Genomic DNA, 20,261 nt, shown 5'->3' on the forward strand with positions numbered 1-20,261 from the left:
TATAAACCTGATGAAAATTCAGGACAGGTTCTTTATCTGTCTACTCCATCTGTCCGCCTCCTTTTCTACAGTATCTGTCTTGAGCTACCTCTAGTGAAGTGCGACATTGACCACGTTTCCATCCACAGTTGTTATGCGAGTAAAGTCATATTGTGTAAAAAATAAAGATTTGTTTGTTAGACATGGTGGGATCTTTATGTGTTGGTGAAATTAGTTATGCAGGAAATGGCAGTGGCAATGCCTTTGCTATTGATACAATAACCATCATTTTGAATGTACATTTGGAGTCAATGATATGGTGTGATGTGGTGTGTGGTCCTCCCACTACGACTCGGGAAACCATGTAGTTTATTAGGCCACAGACAAAATAAGTTATGATAAACCTCACAGTGATGAGTTAGATGCTGCTTTCCAATAAATATCGAGTGTCTTTTTCTGGTGACGTGATGATCTATGCTTGACCGCCATTTGACATCAAAAAAATATTCTCACTCTTATCCATAATCATCTCAAGACCAGGGTAAGCACATTTGCTATTAAACCAACAGTTTTTGTGACAAAACTATGGTAGAGTTGGATTTTTATTTTCTACATGAAAACCTAAGCGAAAATGTAATTGCATTCTTGTCCCCCCCTGTTTTATCATTGGAATGTGATACAAAACAAGGCAAAGATGTGCGTCAGGAACCTTGTGGACGCCTCCGAGCGGTCGGATAGGCTGTTTGAAGTGTTTATCCAACTGGATAAAAAATAAAAAATCTAATAATAATAATTATGTCCCACCCACTTCTAAAACCAAAGTTGCGCCTGTGGTGGAAACATACCACTTGGTGGGAAAAGGGACATATTTTCTTTATGCAGATTCTAGAATATTCGCATGAAAATCTGTTGCCAATTGTATGGAAACCTAGCTAGTGTATCAAATCAATCAACTGGGTCCAACCCAAATCTGTCACACAACATTGTATCATCTAGCCCAGTGGTTCCCAAACTTTTTATAGCCCCTTCAAACATTCAACCTCCAGCTCAAATGTTGTTTTTTTGCCATCACTGTAAGCCTGCCACACACACACACTATACGATACATTTATTAAACATAAGAATGAGCGTGAGTTTCTGTCACAACCCGGCTCGTGGGAAGTGAAAAAGGTCGTCAGAGTCTTAAAATCGCAATTTGCCAAGCCAGGATACAGTGGCTTCTGATTAAATACAATTTTCACAGAACCACTTGTTGCAATTTTGATGAGGCTCTCTTGTTCAGATTTCGGCAAGTGGACTGGAGGCAGGGCATGAAAGGGATAACAAATCCAGTTGTTTGTGTCATCCGGTTTGGGAAAGTACCTGCGTAATTGCACACCTTTCTCACTCAGGTGCTTCGCTATATCACATTTGACATTGTCCGTAAGCTTGAGTTCATGACATGATATGACATGCCATACTATTTTTGTCCAGACAGCTTCAGATTCATGGTCTACACATACTGAGACAGAGGGGCGCTGTTTCGCTCGCTCAGATGCTTTATCTGAGATTGAGATGTGCCTTTCTGTGGGCGCTTGCCTCGGTCAAATTAACAATGAATATTTCCATATTTTATTTGGACGAGCATGGAGGTAGAGTAGGGTGGGCCAGGCCCCATAACGCTGGCCCTGGGCAGCGCCATTGAGGACTTTCCCCATTTTGAAGTAGTCAACTGGGTGGGACCTCCTATGGGTTAAGGAAGGATCACATAATTCCATCCAGGTCACCAGGAGAGATTATCAGCCAACATAGCTGTGGGAAGTAGGGGTGCTGAGGGTGCTGCAGCATCCCATGAAAAATCATAATTAAAATAAAAAAGTTTAAAAAAAAAAGTCCTTTACTAGTCCTGTATAAAGGCCCGATATAGCCATCTGTAACGTCAGCAAAAAAATAAAAAATAACAAAAATCGTAGAACCCCCACCCCCAAACATCTTCTTGCACGCTATGTCAGCCAATTAATTATACCTCTGAGCAAACGTTCCATAACTGCAGGTGGCAGCAAATCGCCAACCTTGGACTTATACCAGTTCAAGCAACATGCTCCAAGTGGCAGTGTGTACCCTTTCAGTTTGTTTGCCAATTTATAGATATAGAAGAAGAATATTTATTGAAAATGGAGGTGGGCTCCATGGCGCTGCCGTGCTCTCACAGGCGCCATAATGGGACAGATACAAAGATGCGATGTCTATCTAAGTCAATGGTTGAGCCCCCAACTTAAACTACAGTAGGTAGACATGTTCTTGTTCATGTTCATGAACTGCTCGATCAAAATAAACCTACACATAAAACATGCATCCCGTTTTTCTTTTTGACAGGTAGGCTTTCATACTGTAATGACTGATGCAAAGTGCAGCTACACAGTTGTTACACGCTACCTATGCACAATGTAAACAGTTGCAACGATAATAACCTGTGCATAACTGTACCTGCTGCTCATGTCATTACAAATACGTAAATAGTTGCAACTCTGTATGCTTGTGTGTGTGTGTGTGTGTGTGTGTGTCCACGCGCGTGCAGAAGTGCATTGCGAGAACCTGTCCTATAGCGTCACTCCGCGAGCCACACACGCACCTCTGATAGGCTCATCCTTCCACTTCTTGCCAATCAGAGAGCCCCGCTCGCTCCAACCGCCACACCGTTGACGGACCGACGTAGCCGGAATTCCGCATCCTGATGTCAATGGCCTTGCATTGGCTGTCCCTTGTCCATAGGGAGCCGTTGCTGACCGCTAACCAGGTGTTGCCAGTTTTGTGCTCGTCAGAACCAGCTGTTTCGATCTGAACTCTGAAGACAAGACAGACACGAAAGACTGCTACAGATGCTCGGAGTTGGACAACTGCCACTTATTTAAACACCTCGAAGATTAGAAGTAGAGAGCACTCAACTCGAGGGATTCCAGAGTAACAGAAATATGGATTTGTTTGGGGTTCTGAATTTGGACGAAGTGTCCCATGGACTGGCTGGTCTGTCCATGTTTCCATACTTTGACACGGCGCATTACGTTGTCTCAGTGATGGCACTGCGAGAACAGCCAGGTAAGCAAAGACCGTTCCAACGGCGGGTTGACATTGACCGGTCTAGTTTACCACAGTAGCCCAGCTATAACTGTTATAACGCTTAATCTATCTACTTGCCGATTGACTGTTTTGCCTCGTTACTTTCCATATTTTCATGACAATAAGGCGAGGCTTAAGTACTACACTTTTTGCTCACTGATGACAGATTTCAGCCTCGAGCGAGTTGCCGCCACACCAGACGTGTCAGTACGCGTTCGATTAAGCGTGTGAGAACGTGAAACTTGATAGAGCGTTCCACACAACTCAACGTTTTTGGCCACGTTGAATGTTGACGTAGTCTACGGTTATGTTTTCATTTTCGAAATAACCCCAGCTGGGTGGCATAATGATCTTAGGGAATGGATAACTGCTGCGGGATTCATTTGATAATTGACATCCCTCATATAACAAAAGTGACAAAGTTATGCATGAGTCCTAGCTAAATCTATTTATGTTTTTATCTGTTTGCCCAGTTGACTTTAACAAGGTCAAGTCATTCCGCTTTTGCATCCTTGAAGTTCATGTAGTGGACAGTGATTGTGCACACACACACACAACCACACACACAATCCCTCTCCCACAAACATAGTGAGATTGTGTATTGTGCTGTATCAGGGCGTGGGGACTAATTACTTAAGATTAAAACTGTAGCCTGAACTGTATGTAACTGGAGATTTGCAGATATAAGATTTTTGATACTCTGTGCTTGAGAAGGGAGGCGAATGAGTCAAGGATGGAAAAACGTGACCCAAATGTAGATTATGACCTACAGTAGGCTATAAATGGATAATAACACAGAGCGTGTGATTTAGAGAACACAAACAACTACTGTAGCCTATTCTTCATGAATCACGATAATGTTGTTAAGCTTAAAGGTCAATGAAAGTAAATTAGTCAATGGCATGGCTGTATTGACGTCATAGAGATGTTATCTTAACATTTACAACAAACACATTATCACTGGCACTATCCATTGTGATATAGGTAGCAGCTACAGTACAGGCCTACTGGACATCGGGTTGCCTGACACTATGCCAAGTCTGTTATATTTATGTCACTCTTATAGTGGCTCAGTTTAGAGACAGGTGGAGTTTAACAATTTCAATGTTGACCTTTTCCCCAAACAAACCAGACCCGAGTTCAAAATAAAATAAAAATATTCAAGCATTTACTCTAGTCTGTCTGGAGTGCCAGATGAATAGTTGCTTTTTTGTGACTTTTCTATTGGTTCCATTGCGGCAGGCAAGCTCAATCAAGCCCAGATAAAGAATTTGAAATGATATCTAATAGTACTTGAACCCAGGTCTGAAACAAACAGCAGGGTTAGAGCTAGTGTGACTTCACTGACATCTCATTCCCTCTGGCCTGTCAATACCTCAGCCACTGCTGATCCTATAGGCTATGATCTGCATCCCAAATGGCACCATATTCCCTACAAAATTTGGAATAGGGTGTCAATTGGGGTACAGTCTATATGTCCCACAGGCTTCCTGGGTGTGAGTAATGGAGGGGGTTGCCCTCGTGCAGTTTTCCTCTGCTGTCAACCTCCCAAAATATCACACGGTCACCCAACATGCACCAGTGGTCCTAATATAACCCCTCCCCTGGGTGTGTGGAGAATGTGTGTGTGACACGATATGGTCATAGCCTTGCCTGTATTATGATGGCTTCTACAACACAGAAAGCCATTTTAGTGGAATCTACAGCCATATCAGGGATCAATTCTAGAACTTATGCCACAGAGAACTTATTAGATTCTAAGTTCCAAATCCTATTTGATCCCAGAAAGGAATGTTCCAAAAGAGCCTGTTCTTTTCCCCTCTGTCTTCCATCCTGTTCTGGCTGGCCTTCATTTTTAGACAGCACTGGATCTTGTCATGATTCCCACAAAGCACTCAGACTTGACATTTTTCATGGAAACAACTGGCACATTGTACATTTAGAGCCACTTGAAAAGCACCACTGATATGTAGATGGTGTTTATAATAAACACCAAGTATTTTTCATGAGCACTTGTCTTTATACAGTTATTTCAAGCCGTGTCCAAACAAACTTCACTGAGTGAGTTGTGCAGGAAGTGGGAGGTCTGTCTGCCATCTAAAATGGAAAAACGCAGCATTAGTTCATTCTGTGTACAGTCTGGAATATTAAAAGAAGTGCCCCATCCTCAAGTTCTCACAGAGGTGACCTAGCCCAGAGAGACAGACCCAGAAAGACAAACGGACTGAACGAGAGAGAGAGAAGTCACTCCCGGACTCTGAGGATTCTGTGACGTAAAACTAGTCTCTCAGAGCGACATACATCAGTGTTTTCTAAACGGGGTCTAGTAACAAACCGCAGCTATAGAAACCCAGTAAATGAACCCGGTAGACCGGAACAACAGAGAGACAGGGGTTACACCACATTCTGTTCCTTCCTGTTTGGAGAAAGCGTACGTGAAAAATCAGACTGGGGCCAACTCTACTCACCACAACAAACTACATAGCAGCACGACACCAGGATGTTGTCTTTGCTTTACCCATAACTATCCAAGGAGGCCAGCCTGACAGCGAGATCAGATTTGACTTGTAAATGCCCTCAGAATGCAAAATGTGCTAGTAACCAAGGTCTCTCGAGGCATGGTGGTCAGGGTGAAGTGTATAGTGTCTCCTGCACAACCTAAAAAAAGCTAAACCTCTGCAGGGTTACTCTTTCTGCTGGTTTGTGACGAGAGATTGGATTCCAGCAAGCGTTCCTTTTTGGGGTGTAATTTGTCACACTGTACCTGTCCAAATGCAAAAGTAAAGGGGTCACAGAAATGTCACAATGGAAACATTGTGAACACTTCCTGTCTTTTATTGGGACTGTATATTCAACAGGCAAATACTGTGATTCACGAAAGGAGAAGCACAGCACTTTACATGACGTAATTCAAATGTTTTAGGCTTTCTCTTGAAGCAAAAACTCAACAACCCACACAATCAATATCCCTAGCTGGCAGCATAACCAGTTCGTTCACCCATTCTCAAGGGATTCTCAGTGTGCAAGGGATAGACGATTCAACGAGCTTCAATAATTACAGATATGCAGTGGAACGTATTAGTTGACACAACCTCTCACCTCTCTTGTTTACTTATGCTAAATGGGGGGAAGCGGCCTTCCTTAATTTTTGTTGCTTGGCTGGCTCTGCTAGCTCTGCTGCTTATATAGCCCTCAAGGCATGAACTGCTTTTCAACTACAGGAAGCTCATCACAGCTAATTTCACACGCTGCTGCTGTATGTGGCGAAACACACTGCTCCAGGCCTTTGTAACAAAATAACCAACTCTGTTTCTCTGCTGTCTGATCAGTTCTCATGGGAGAAAGAAATCCTCTCTCTAAACAGTGCTACGTGTTCCCAACACTATGCCTATACTCAGGCGATATAACACCTACAGTAGATGTTGTGTACACATTTGCATACATGTCATTGAACTAACTATCTGCACTATTTATCATTGAACTCTTTTGTATAGGCATATTCATGAATGTTGTGCCTTTTGGTTATGTTACAGGTTACAGTATGTTTCCCAGTAGACAGGTATGTTACTACTTCATAAGTACAACTTATTACTACATGTCATTACCGTAACAATCCCATCCACCTTCTATAAAAATCCATCCAGAGTCAAACAGTATGTATAGACTATATACAGTATATGGCTCTGAGTAAACTCATCTTTAGAGATCCACTGTTGACAAATCTTCTATCCAGAAGGCTTTGTCCCAGATCTGGTGCATGCATGGCCGCCACGCTTTTCTTTGTTTACTACCTTCATTTAACCAAGCCTAGTCCCAGATCTGTTTGTGTGGACTTGCGAACTGTTTGGTGTGACAACTCTGATAGGAGTTGGTAAGTGAACACAAACAGATCTGGGACCGGGGTATATTTAAACGGGTAGGTTAAATATTTCACCATAACAACCTGTTAAGCGTTGTTGTGTCAGTGATCTGAAGGAGCCATGGTTACACCGCTCCTCCTGCTATCACAGTGATTTAACTGTTTACTAAGCTCGTTCAAAGGTTATTACGGCTGTTATAACCTTCCGTCAATTGACCACGACCTGCTTTCAATTGATGGTTTGCATGACGGCAGTTCTTTTGCTTAGGGATGTTGTTGATGTGCTGTAACCCCGACTTGAGTTGCAACATCAACTACCTTGCTCCAACGGCAAACGGCACAAATGCCGCCGACCATGTAGGCTGTCAGTTCTGGTGTGTGTGTGTGTGTGTGTGTGTGTTCAGATGGGTACTGTTGCGCAAAGCTGAGTGTCCATCTATAGTGAACTGTGATGCACAATATACATTTTCATCCGCTATTGACTGGTTGTGCAAATGGTTGTTTGGTGACGCCTGAGATTTGGAGTTGTGCGGAACCGTTGGTGTATGTTTTGTGTGTTGCGCGTATTTGCTTTTGCTTTGTGTGTTTCTGTATGTGTGTGTGCCAACTGTGTACTGTCGCTCACCCTCTCTTGGAAACAGGTAATCACTAATCCGCATTGCTTGATCTATATCATGTGATATGTAAACAGTATGCCAGGAGCCCTGCGATTAGATAGTTACACTGCAGATACGGTTGTAGTTCCTCCTGTAAAACCTCTCTTAACCTCTCTCCCCTAACCACTGTTGGATGTGTTGGAATTTGGTCAAGGCATTGTTGTTACCAACTCCAGACCACACATTGCCACAGAAGAGCTGCATGGATTTGATTTCTCTCTCTCCACTGTTTTCAATTTATCCTGTCAATAAAACTTTCAAAATACAGAAATTGATTTGTTTTAGAAAACACAACAGGATAAACACTACTGTCGTTTTTAATTATTGAGACAATGGGAAGTGTCTTATAATAAAGGAAGCCTTAGTTGTGTTCAATAGAGAGAACTCTAAATAACATGGCTTCCTAGTTGTGTTTGTGCTCAGGGCAGGAAGGTTCCTTGCCTGCCTCTCCAGAAGTCTTTAATCTCTTCAATCCCTCAGATTAACCAGGCTGGCATTACAGGATTTAGTTAGCGTGGGGCTAACCTTGAGACCAGGAAGTAGACTACTTGGGAAATGGCCAATTTAAGACGAGGAAGGGCCAGAGCCAAGGTGCTAAATATGGCTCTGAGAAGGGCCTCAGCTATGTACGTCCTATGCTCACATGGTGGACTGGACTGGTAGGAACTTGATCCTGTACATCAGCAGACTCCATCAACAATCATTTTCCGGACCCACCTCCCTCCATTCAAGCCATGATCTTTTTGACCCTCCATCTTTGGTGACCAAGTGGTTGCAACTTGATCTTGTACTTGACTAGTACATTTTCACCATGTGAACATACTATATTTAGCCATATTTTTAACATTTATTTGTCAGAGTAGGTGGGGTTTATTAGCTTGTTTGCCACACTGTTTGTGGTGTAATGACCTTTTGGCTGACCTGAGTGACCCAACTACCTGTGTCTGTCCCTAATACATAGACTTCCACTTTCTTAATAGTCGATCCTAGTTGATCTAGAATTCCTTCCTTTAAGAGGCAGTGACCATAGTCTGAGTGAAGGAGACCATACTTATCTTAATTGAGCAGATACTAGCCCTAATCAACAAACGTTTGAGCTCTTAACTCTGCACTTTACTCTGAAGTCCTAGAAAACTGATTCTCATATCTGTATCAATGTGTGTAGGTGAGACGAGCACATATCCTAGTCCTGTGGCTGACCTGGTTCTCAGTTCTATATCTACTGTAGTTAATATTTAAACTGCCCTGGACACATTGTCATGTTATATTGCACTTTATTTTACTTAGTTTTAGATAAACTAACCGCTGGGGACTGGGTTTCAGGAGCTCTGGAGGTGGCGCGGAGGAGCCCGTTTGCCTGCTGGTTCAGTTCCATGCTCTACTGCTTCGGAGGGGGCATTCTCTCAGGTTTCATGATGGCTGAGGCCCCCATAGCCTTCCTGTCCAACAGCACCAGCGTTCTCATGGCCTCTGTCATATGGTGAGTCCTCTTAGCTTTAAGAGATCAGAGGGAGGTAGGGGACAGAGATGGCCCCTATGTCGAACAGTGCCAATGTCCTCATGGCCTCTTATCTGGTGAGTGGAGGGAGAGATGGAGTGTGGGCTAGAGAGCGAGCAATCACAGGAAAACAGCCCAACATGCAGTGTCTCTGGGAAAGACATTGGAATACACACTAGAATACTGTGTAGATTGCATTCAGTGTACCCTGAGAACCAATGGACCATAGATTCTCTGTGAGGTGTATCCAGACTGGGAGAGCCTCGCAGCAGGGGAAAGGGCTGAATAAAATACACCTATTAAAACATTTTTAAAAACGCGTCTACCATGCTTCCTTTTCAATACCATAGTGTTTTAGTGCCCTCTGCTGGGGGGAACCCAACATGCATACTGTATGCAACATTTGCTTACTGACTGAACTGTGCTGTACATTATTTTTAAACAAGGACATTTAAGAACCTGTCTTTGTCAAATCAAATCAAGCTTTATTTATTTCAGACATGGAATGCAACGCAATTTGCTTTACAGGAAAAAAAAATAAAAAAATAAAAAAAGCTTAAATATTTACTACACAAGATTTTTAAAAACAAAATAGTGACACAAACTGAACAACTAAAAAGCACCCTTAGGAAAATAAAAGCTAAAAATCTGTTTTTTAAGATCTCTTTTAAATATGTCCACTGTTTCAGCTCCCCTCTGGTTAGCTGGCAGGCTATTCCAGAGGCTGGGGCATAACCACTGAAGGCTGCCTCTCCATGCCTCTTGGTCCTAGGCTTTGAGATAGACCCTACCCTGAAGAAGTTAACTATTTTTCTCCATTTCCACCTGACTGACGTGCCCAAAGTAAACTGCCTGTTGCTCAGGCCCTGAAGCCAGGATATGCATATAATTGGTACCATTGGAAAGAAAACCCTTTGAAGTTTGTAGAAATGTTAAAATAATGTAGGAGACTATAACACAATAGATATGGTATGAGAAAAACCAACCAGAAATTCCAATAGAATGTATAGGGAAAAATGTTTATCTAGCTCCCAGTATGCAATTCCTATGGCTTCCCCTGGATGTCAGTAGTCTTCGTTCAAGGTTTCAGGCGTCTTTCTTCCCAAACGAGGAAGAATTATGAGTTTTAGTACAGGGATACAGTCTTGGAAATCAGTCTACGTGCGCGGGACGAAGAAGATGCGCACCTGCTAATATCGTTTTCCTATTGAACATCTTTCCATATGAAATATTATAGTTTTAATTACATTTTAGGGTATCTGAGAATTAAATAAAGGTATTTGGACTCGTTTTATTGAAGTTTAGCAGTAGCGATTTGGATTCCTTTCTCTGCATGTTGAATGACTGGATTATTCAAATTGATGGCGCCAACTAAACTGACTTTTTGGGATATAAAGAAGGATTCTATCTAACAAAACGACACTACATGTTGTAGCCGGGACCCTTTTAGATGACAAATCAGAAGAGGATTTGAATTTATGAAACCTGTGCTAGTGGAAAAATATTTGGATGTGGGGCGCAGTCCTCAAACAATCGCATGGCATGTTTTCGCTGTAAAGCCTATTGTAAATCAGACAGTACAGTTAGATTAACAATTTAAGATTTTAACCGCTATAAGACACTTGTATGCTCCTAAATGTTTAATATCCATAATTCGTATGATTATTTATTTGAATTGCGCGCCCTCCAGTTTCACAGGAAGTTGTCCCGTTAGTGGGACGCCTAGCCTTAAGACGTTTTTAAAAGGCCAGAGGACCTGAGGGACCGACTGAGTACATACCTTAAAAGTATGTCCGACATGTATTGTGGATGGATTTGGAAACCAGTAGAATGTTAAAATTAATTCTAAATCTCACAGGCAGCCAGTGCAGAGACCTTAACTGGTGTAATGTGTGCTCTCCATCAGTGCCCGTTGCTGCAGCATCCTGTATGTTTAGCAGTTGACCAATGGCTTTCTTGGGTAGACCAGACAGGAGAGCAATACAGTAGTCAAGCCTGCTTGTAATAAAAGCATGGATGAGTCTTGTCTGTATCAGCCTGAGAGAGAAACGGCCACACCTTTTTCACATTCCCAATGTTTGATTTTGATTCCCCTTTGATTCCCTCTCTGTGCTTTGGCTCCAACAAGTACCTTGGTCTTGTCTTGATTTAGCTGGAGGAACTTGTGTGCCACCCAAGTATTTAAATCACTAATAGTCTAATCATTTATTTGTGGAGCTAAAATCCTCTGACACAAATGTAAAGTCGTGTATCTTCTGTGTAGCAGTGAAAATAAATGTTGTGACTTCTCATAATGCTGAGAAGGGGATATATATATAAACTGAACAGTACCAGACCCTTGTGGAACTCCACATATGATATGTATTTTCTCTGAGTTATGTTCACCAAGGGTGACAAACTCTCAACTGGTTAAATAGGTCCTAAACCAATTTAGAACCGAACAGGAGAGACCAACCCACCTCTCCAGTCTGTCCAGAAGGACATCGTGGTCAACCGTGTCGAATGCAGCACTTAAATATAAGAGTACAAAGACAGAGAGCTGTTTGGCATCCGGGTTGGGTCTAAGATCATTTACCACTTTAAATTCAATTTTAGTTACCTTGTGGATTTTAGTAGGCCTATGGGTGTTTTGATAACATACACTTGTGTAACAGAATATGCAAATAAGTGGGTAAATGACCACACAGGAATTAGCCAATCCTGGTCCCAGATCTATTTGTGCTGTATATGTTTAGCATGGCAATGTTGACCATGGGATTTGGCAAGACGGCACAAACAGATCTGGGACCAGGCTAGAATATGTCATTATTCAATTACACTCAAGGTAATATATACTGGGGGCTCCCGAGTGGCGCAGGGGTCTAAGGCACTGCTCCTCAGTGTGAGGCATCACTGCAGTTTTGCTGTAAGATATTACTCACTACTTCGTGAATGTATATTGTGTGGTTGTGGGAAGAATTGAGTAAAATACCGCCCTCTGCTGGCCAAATAGAAGACTGCTTGCTGTTAACAGACAGTATAGCTGGGGGTTTACTACAGTAAACTGAATGTGAACATAGAGCTCATTCTCAAATGTCTGCCGGTATGTGTGCGTGTGTACATACATTTCTGAGTGAGTCCTGGCTTGGGTGTGTGTGCATGCCTGCCTTCCCTGTGTGTGTATTCTAGGTACCTGGTGTTCTACTGCCCCCAGGACGTGGTGTACTCCTGTACCACCTTCTTCCCCCTGCGTCTGGTGCTGACGGGTATGAAGGAGGTGACCCGCACATGGAAGGTCCTGGGGGGTGTGGCTCAGGCACACAGCAAGTACAAGGATGGACTGCTGGTGATGATCGCTATAGGATGGGCTAAAGGTACAGTAGGCATCTATTGTGAATGCAATTCACACAAGCATAGTCTGATAACCATACAGATTCTGACAACCTCTGGCCACTATATGCTATGCTAAGGTACCACTGTGTGTGTATACAGACAAGCATGCGAAATATGCCCATATACACACACACACAGAGATACATAAACGCTCTCTCTCCCACTTATAAAGTATACCCAACATCTAGTTTTCATTTACATCCGGTTGAGTTGTCAACCAACACAAATTCACCATGTCATTGTTTTAAGGTTAAAAGTCGGGTGGAAAAAAAGACCAAATTCCCTGACGTTGATGACTTTCTGCAAATCCAATCAGTTTCCCACGTTGATTCAACGTCATCACATAGATTTTTTTGTTGTTGAAATGACGTGGAGAGAGCGTTGATTCAACCAGTTTTTGCCCAGTGGGTACGTTGTGTGCAAATCAATTTGGAAAGTAAAGCCTTGTAGGTAGTCATTCATAAGACGCGTTTGAGAAATGTAATGGATATCAAAACCATTACTGTTGTCGTTGTTAATGTCCTTAGTTTTGGTCCTTAAAAATGTTTCTACATAACAAGAGGTTAAGTTGACACTAATTGTGATCCTGAAAATGAAGCCCGGAAGCCTTTACACACACTATATTCTTAGTATTTATTTAGCAACAAACAAACTCATTGAGTTGACTTTTTAGACAAATTACTGGAACAAAATAGTATAATGCAACTAGCCTGGTCTCAGATTTGTTTATGCTGAATAGCAAACTCATATGGTCATTGTCATGCCAAACAGACCACTGGAGCTGGCAAGACTGCACAAACAGATCTGGGATCAGGCTACACAGGCTACTGTAACAGCCCAGGACAATTACACCGCCTTTACTTCTCTTCAGGTGCTGGAGGGGGTCTGATCAGTAACTTTGAGCAGCTGGTACGAGGAGTCTGGAAGCCAGAGACCAACGAGCTTCTAAAGATGACCTAGTAAGTCTCCTCTACCAGTGCTCGTACTTGGCTCTGTGTGATGTTGTGCACAGAAACCCAGTGACATAATTGGAGACTCACTGAGTGACAGATCTGTCGCTGGCTTGCTGACTGTGTTGGCTTTGAATTTGATCTGTTGTGTGATACTGTCTGTCTGGTGGGCTTCTCCCTATTCTGATACGGGAGAGTGAGGAGGAGGAGAGCGAGAAAGAGGAGATCCTGAATGCCTACCCGCTGTGACTCACAATCTGTTCAGAACCACAAGTCATGACATCTGAGTTGACCTCTGACCTTTTAACCTTTGTTTGTGCAGCCCCACTAAGGTCACCTTGATAGGAGCGGTGCTGTTTGCCCTGCAGCAGAACCAGTACCTCCCTGTCCAGAAACAGCACCTCATGCTGCTCTACACCGTCTTCACCGTCGTCAACAAGGTCAGTCACTGACCTAACCCTCAAAGTCTAACCCTAGCCGCAACCCTAACACTATAGGACTCGTATGTTTATCGGACCCAGATCAAGCCTAGACATGAACTAATAAAGCATACTCAATAGACGATCTCAGCTGAAAGTTGTTGTTTTTTAAACACAGGAATAGGTTTATTCATCTGGGTCTGGGAAAACAGCCAGGACACACAGTTTATGGAAGTCAAACAACATTCTAAAATGTATTAAGTAGTAGTGTTCGCCATGTTATTTTAATGACCTACCATTATCATTAGCTATGACTCAACATTAGTCTTGGTGTTGCCCCAGCAGGAGACTTTTGTATCGTTTTCATCTTGTTGCGTCATTCTTTCTCAATCCTCTCACACTGAGGTCTCCTGCTCTCGACTCTGATTAATCTAAGCACAGGTTTTCAGAACTCTTTCAAATGTTCATTTGGAGTTCACCGGTCAACTCACTAAAGTTGCATTTAATCTGATTAAGCATCTATTTACCTCCTCATTAGTCATTTTTGTAGTAGTCAGTGTATTCTCATCACTCCACCCTCTTTTCCTCTAAATCCTTCCACCCCTCTTTTTTTTCCAGACAAGGATGATGCTGACCGGCTCCTCTTCCTCACCCTTTGCTCCCATCGAGTCTGTCGTATACAGCGCATTCTTCGCTGGTCCGTCACCATCCTCATATACCACCCTCACCACAGAGACCAAGACCCTTGTAGTGAAGAAGCCATCCACAGCCACTAAGAAGAGCATCAAAGAGGCCTGTGAGAGCCTGAACGGAGCAGCCCCAGGCTCCCCGTCCATGACTGCTGCACACAAGAGGGGAAAGGGCTCCCCGAAGAAGGCCAAAGAGCAACCGGAAAGCACTGAAACAGTGCGCAATAAGAAGAGTGACTAGTGACTGTATACTGTACTATATAGTCTATAGAATGGACAGCCACTTAGCACACTAGAATTTGACTGGTAAAGGCATGGGTACACTTAATATGGCCGCCAGTCCACCCACTGTTAGTACATTGACTTGAATGGGGATGTCCATTCTATAAATTATATTTATATGCTGTGATGCCCTGCTTGTCCTGTGACACCGTCATCCTGTGATAGGTCCCAATTTGTTCACTACCCCACCCCCTTGGTCCTAACACTTTGATGTGTGTAGATCTGTAAGGTGTAAGCAATATGGTGAAAGCTTCACCACTACCTGTATATACTTATCCAGATCCTTCAGATCTTCAAACATCAAATTATGGCTAGGGTTGCAAAATTCCTGCAACTTTCAATGAATTCCCTGGTTTTCCCGAAATCCCAGTTGGAGGATTCCTGGAATCAGGGAATAAGCAGGAAATCTGGAGTCTTTCAACCAGGACTTTTGAAAACCCAGGGAAATTATTGAACGTTCCAGAAATTTTGCAACGCTAGTTATGGCCAAGCGGGAGGAAATTGGGGACCGGCTGAATGAGTGCAAATATAATCTATGCTGATTTTAATATATTATACAGTAAATGTATCTATTTTACTATTTTATATTGAAGTTTGATAATCCTTTTCTAATTATGCGTTGATGAATCCAGTTTTTACTAAGGGATAAATACTGTCCATGATGCTGATCGATGACTGTCAGCCACTGTTTAACTGTATTTTAATATTAAATATTCTGTTTTATTGATCTATGTTTCATTCTATGAAATGTTTTAAGATTTTACATAGAGTTAATATCATTATTACTCTATATGTTCTATTCTATTTATACTCAAGGAAATGCACTTGAATTACACATTTCTAAATGGAATGCCTTTTGGTGCACTTACTCTTTTATGAATGCTTTAAGGTCTCTTGAGCGCTTTAAAAGTACATGATCACGTGCACTTTAATCGGAGTCCTTGTCGTTCTCCTACAGTAACACCGAAATGCAAACACTTGGACATTTGAAGACATTTGTATGGTAAAACCTTTAGTTGATAACCTTCATACAAAGATGTTCAGATTGGAGAACTATTTTCAGATACAGCGTCTCGAAGCTCTGAGTCGACCTACCGATAATGTACTTCTTCAATTATATTCTCACATGTAACAATGGCTCGTATTTATCTGAGCTGTGGTCATGTCCAGGGCAAGACCCATTTAACGAGGCCAAGGAAAGGTCAGATTTTAGCTGAGAGTAACTAGTGTGCAATAATGCTGCCCTTATATGTGTCTCGGTCTATTGGTTGTGTTTTCCCTCATGTCTTTGATTTGGAACAGTAGAAACTATTGGAGCTCACAGATGTAACATTTCTATCTGTAAGACAAAGAGTGAAACATTGCATCATTGTAGCATCAGAACTTGATTGATAGCTCACCCACTTTCACCACCTTTGGAAAAGAAAATCTGGAAATCCTTCAAGTTCACAAAATAACCTCAGAGTTTGGAAAGGAGTCCCACAGGAATACAAATTAAGAACAGAGGTGGTGTTCAAACTCTAGTCGTAAAGGAGTCTTGTAGCGGATATCTGTCTTTCTAATGCTCACAGTCCACAGAGTTGCCATCACCTCTGCATGTCAATTAGTGTCATCTGTGTTTGTATGACCACTTCCGCGAGTGCTTGCGTTCATGCTCGGCGTGTATGTGACTCTAAGGGTGAGTCCTGGGTAGTTAAAATCGCTGTCTCTCGCTCTCAATTCAATTTGCTTTATTGACATGACGTAACAATGTACATATTGCCAAAGCTTATTTTGGATATTTACAATATTAACATAATGAATAATAATAATCAGTATTGTCAACGGGACAACAATAACCAAGGGTCAAAATAAGCATACATTGAACAACAAGGACATGTGCAGGTTGGTTGGTTTGTCAAACACTGTCCCTCATCTTATGGCAGGCAGAAATGTAGTGCGCTGCCAACCCACATCTCTCTGCGTCCTCCCCCAACAGGACGGGTAGCCTATCCTCCTCAGAGTGGTCTTTGAAACCTTGAATATGTTTATTTAAATAAAATAAAAATAGTCAGGGAATGCAGCTCTGTCTCAGATTCTGCTGTGGTGCAGTGGTTGCACAGCATTTCCTCTACATCAGTTATTCCAAAAGTATGCCAAATTAAAATGTCATTCACATTTAAAAAATATATAGATTTTTTTAATTCACATTTTCAAACAGTATATTTATGTTTTCCAACGGTTCTATACATTTGGGTGTTTTTTCCCCCCTCGTCTGAGTAGCCTCATTTCACTGCCAAAAGTATAATTGAACCATCTAGTGTTCAGCAAAACAACAATGTCAAATACAGGTAGCCTAGTCAAATAATGAACATCCAATCACATTAACCATTACTCACTCACGGGAAATCTTCAATCTTGCACAGACATTTAGAAAGGAAACATCAGAATTAGAAAAATAAGACACGGGAGTTTTTTGAGTGAGAATAAAAATGACTTTCGAGTAGTAAGACATATCATTAATAAGAAGGGGCTAGACGCATCTTATATGGTGAGCTACCGAGTGGCTAGGACAGGCAAGCCCCATACTGTTTTGAAACAATTACTGCTTCGCATACAAGCCAGTGCATTATGTGTGTTAAAGCTGGATGAGTCAACAGACGGGGCGGGCCTGGCACACCTCCTGGTATACTGTATGTCCGTTACATGGGGGAGTCCATTAAGGAAGACATCCTCTTCTGTGCCCTGGTCCTATAAGAGCTCTTTGTCACTTCCCACGAGCCGGGTTGTGACAAAAACGTACACTCATTCTTATGTTTAATAAATATATTGTATAGTGTGTGTGCGGCAGGCTTACAATGATGGCAAACTGTGCTCACTGAGCCTGTACTTTGTCAAGGTGTTGTTCAGTAACCATGGTCAAGTAGTTTGCCACGGTGTACTATCGATTAAGGGCCAGATCACTGGATTTCGCTTGTGCTTGTGTTTCCCAATAAGTAATGTTGTTTTGTTTTGATCTCATTGATTGGATGTTCTGGTTCTGAGGTTTCAAGTGTGTTAGTCGAACAGGTTTGTGAACTCAGCCCCAGGACCAGCTGGATTAGCGGACTCTTTTCTTTGCTCAGCTCTAGGTATTAAGGGGCTTGGTAATGATATGACAGGTGGTCACTGAATTTGAGATGTTTCCATTCCAATTGCTCTTTTTTGAGTTTTTATTATTAGTGGATATTGGCCGAATTCAAGCCTGTGTTCATTGTTTGTAGTTTTCCTCTGGACAGGTAGGAGGATCTTATAGAACTCTGCATGCAGGGTTTCAACGGGGTGTTTGTCCCATTGGGTGAAATCCTGTTTTGCAAGTGGACCCCACACCTCACTGCAATGAAGTGTAATTGGTTCAATGTCACATTCAATTAGCCACATTTTAATAGGTATTTCAATTTGAATTTGTTTTTGATGCCGTAGAATGCCCTGCATGCTTTCTCTCTCAGTTCATTCATTGCATCATTAAGGTGTCCAATTGAGCACATTTTTAAACCTAAGTAATTGTATTATGTGCAGTGCCAATTGAGAACTTTGGTATAATTCCCTGAGATCTGGATCTTCTCTGTAAAATCATTATTTTAGTTTTTTGAGGTTTACTGCCAAGGCCCAGGTATGGCAGTACTGCACTAGCAGGTCCGGGCTCTGCTGTAAGGCCATGTGCTGTGGGTGACAGCAGGTATAGGTCATCTGCGAAGAGAAGGCATTTAACCTCTGAATTGTGGAGACTAACACCAGGGGCTGAGGATTTTTTTCTAGAATAGTGGTCAATTCGTTGATGTAAATATTGAAGAGTGCAGGGCTCAGATTGCAACCCTGGTGAAGGCCCCTCCGCTAGTTAAAGAATTGTTATTTTTTGCAAATTGATTTAATTATGTCACATGTTTTACCATATACACCACTTTCAATAACTTTGAACTGTATGCCAAATAGAATCAAATGCTTTTTGGAAGTCGATAAAGCAATTTTGGTATTATTTTGGCGGACATGTTTATCTATCAGGGTGTGTAGGGTGTAAATATGATCGGTCGTGCGATGCTTTGGTATGAATCCAATTGGGCTTTTACTCAAGACAATGTGCTTATGCAATAAAATGCACATTAATTACTTAAAAATCATACAATGTGATTTTCTGGATTTTTGTTTTAGATTCCGTCTCTCACAGTTGAAGTGTACCTATGATAACAAATTACAAGTAAGTAGGAAAACCTGCAAAATCGGCAGTGTATCAAATACTTGTTCTCCCCACTGTAGTTGTTGTTTGCTGCTAGATTGATACCTTCTCTACTATGAGTGGATGTGCTATCCAGAAAGTTATCTAAGAGTGTTTGGATAGTAGGCCATCATTGTAAATAAGAATGTGTTCTTAACTAACTTATCTCGTTAAATAAAGGTTAAATAAAAAAATAAAAAATAAAATATTTTGCTTACTGGCTGCTTTCTGGTATTCTTCTGTGCTGTTTTGGGTCCATCTGTATGAATTTCTGATGTACAGCTTACTGGGCTGTGAATGTGTGGTTGTTTCCATAATCTGGCTGTGATCAGACAGAGGTGTTAGTGGCTTGACGGTGAATGAGCTGAGAGAGAAAGGGTCAATGTCTATAATCATGTAGTCTACTGTGCTGTGGCCAAGAGGTGGGTAGGTAGGAGACCTGCGCCAACTTCCTGTGCTTACCGGAGGGCGAGAGAGACCGGGCAGGCACCGTGTTATGCTGTGGAGTGCATGGTGTCCCCAGTGCGGGTGCATAGCCCAGTGCGGTACATACCAGCTCTTCGTATCGGCCGGGCTAGAGTGGGCATCGAGCCAGGTGCCATGAAGCCGGCTCTACGCATCTGGTCTCCAGTGCGTCTCCTTGGGTCGGCGTACATGGCACCAGCCTTACGCATGGTGTCCCCAGTTCGCCTGCACAGCCCAGTGCGGGCTATTCCACCTCGCCGCACTGGCAGGGCGACCGGGAGCATTCAAACAGATAAGGGTGGGCAGGCTCGGTGCTCAAGATCTCCAGTGCGCCTGCACGGTCCGGTCTATCCAGTGCCACCTCCACGCACCAGCCCTCCGGTGTCAGCCCCCCGCACCAGGCTGTCTCTCCGTCTCAGCCCTACAGGTGCTCCCGCCTCTCCAGAGCTGCCAGAGCCTTCTTCCTCTCCAGCGCTGCCAGAGTCTCCCGTCTGTCCAGAGCTGCTAGAGTCTCCCGTCTGTCCAGAGCTGCTAGAGTCTCCCGTCTGTCCAGAGCTGCTAGAGTCTCCCGTCTGTCCAGAGCTGCTAGAGTCTCCCATCTGTCCAGAGCTGCTAGAGCCGCCGGTCAGCCAGGATCCGCCAGGATCCGCCAGAGCCGCCGGTCAGCCAGGATCCGCCAGAGCCGCCGGTCAGCCAGGATCCGCCAGAGCCGCCGTTCAGCCAGGTTCCGCCAGAGCCGCCGTTCAGCCAGGATCCGCCCGAGCC

At 42.9% G+C, this 20,261-nt stretch overlaps 1 protein-coding gene across 2 annotated transcripts; it reads left to right on the top strand.

The window, feature by feature from the left end:
• The first annotated feature begins 1,335 nt into the window (after positions 1-1,335).
• LOC110523963 (trimeric intracellular cation channel type B) lies at positions 1,336-15,527 on the top strand. Of its 2 annotated transcripts, XM_090235044.1 has the most exons (7): positions 2,626-3,054; positions 6,609-6,634; positions 8,914-9,070; positions 12,257-12,441; positions 13,332-13,419; positions 13,733-13,850; positions 14,448-15,527. In XM_090235044.1, the coding sequence occupies exons 3-7, from the start codon at positions 8,964-8,966 to the stop codon at positions 14,757-14,759; spliced, it is 810 nt and encodes a 269-aa protein (XP_090091170.1). In that variant the 5' UTR covers positions 2,626-3,054; positions 6,609-6,634; positions 8,914-8,963; the 3' UTR covers positions 14,760-15,527. The 2 variants fall into 2 exon arrangements, with proteins under 2 accessions (XP_021458816.3, XP_090091170.1); XM_021603141.3 differs by lacking the exon at positions 6,609-6,634 and having other exon boundaries at positions 1,336-3,054.
• Positions 15,528-20,261: the final 4,734 nt, after the last annotated feature.

Source organism: Oncorhynchus mykiss, chromosome 5 (assembly GCF_057628025.1).
Source record: "Oncorhynchus mykiss isolate SJ-2025 chromosome 5, ASM5762802v1, whole genome shotgun sequence".
In the NCBI taxonomy this organism is placed as follows: Eukaryota; Metazoa; Chordata; class Actinopteri; order Salmoniformes; family Salmonidae; genus Oncorhynchus; species Oncorhynchus mykiss.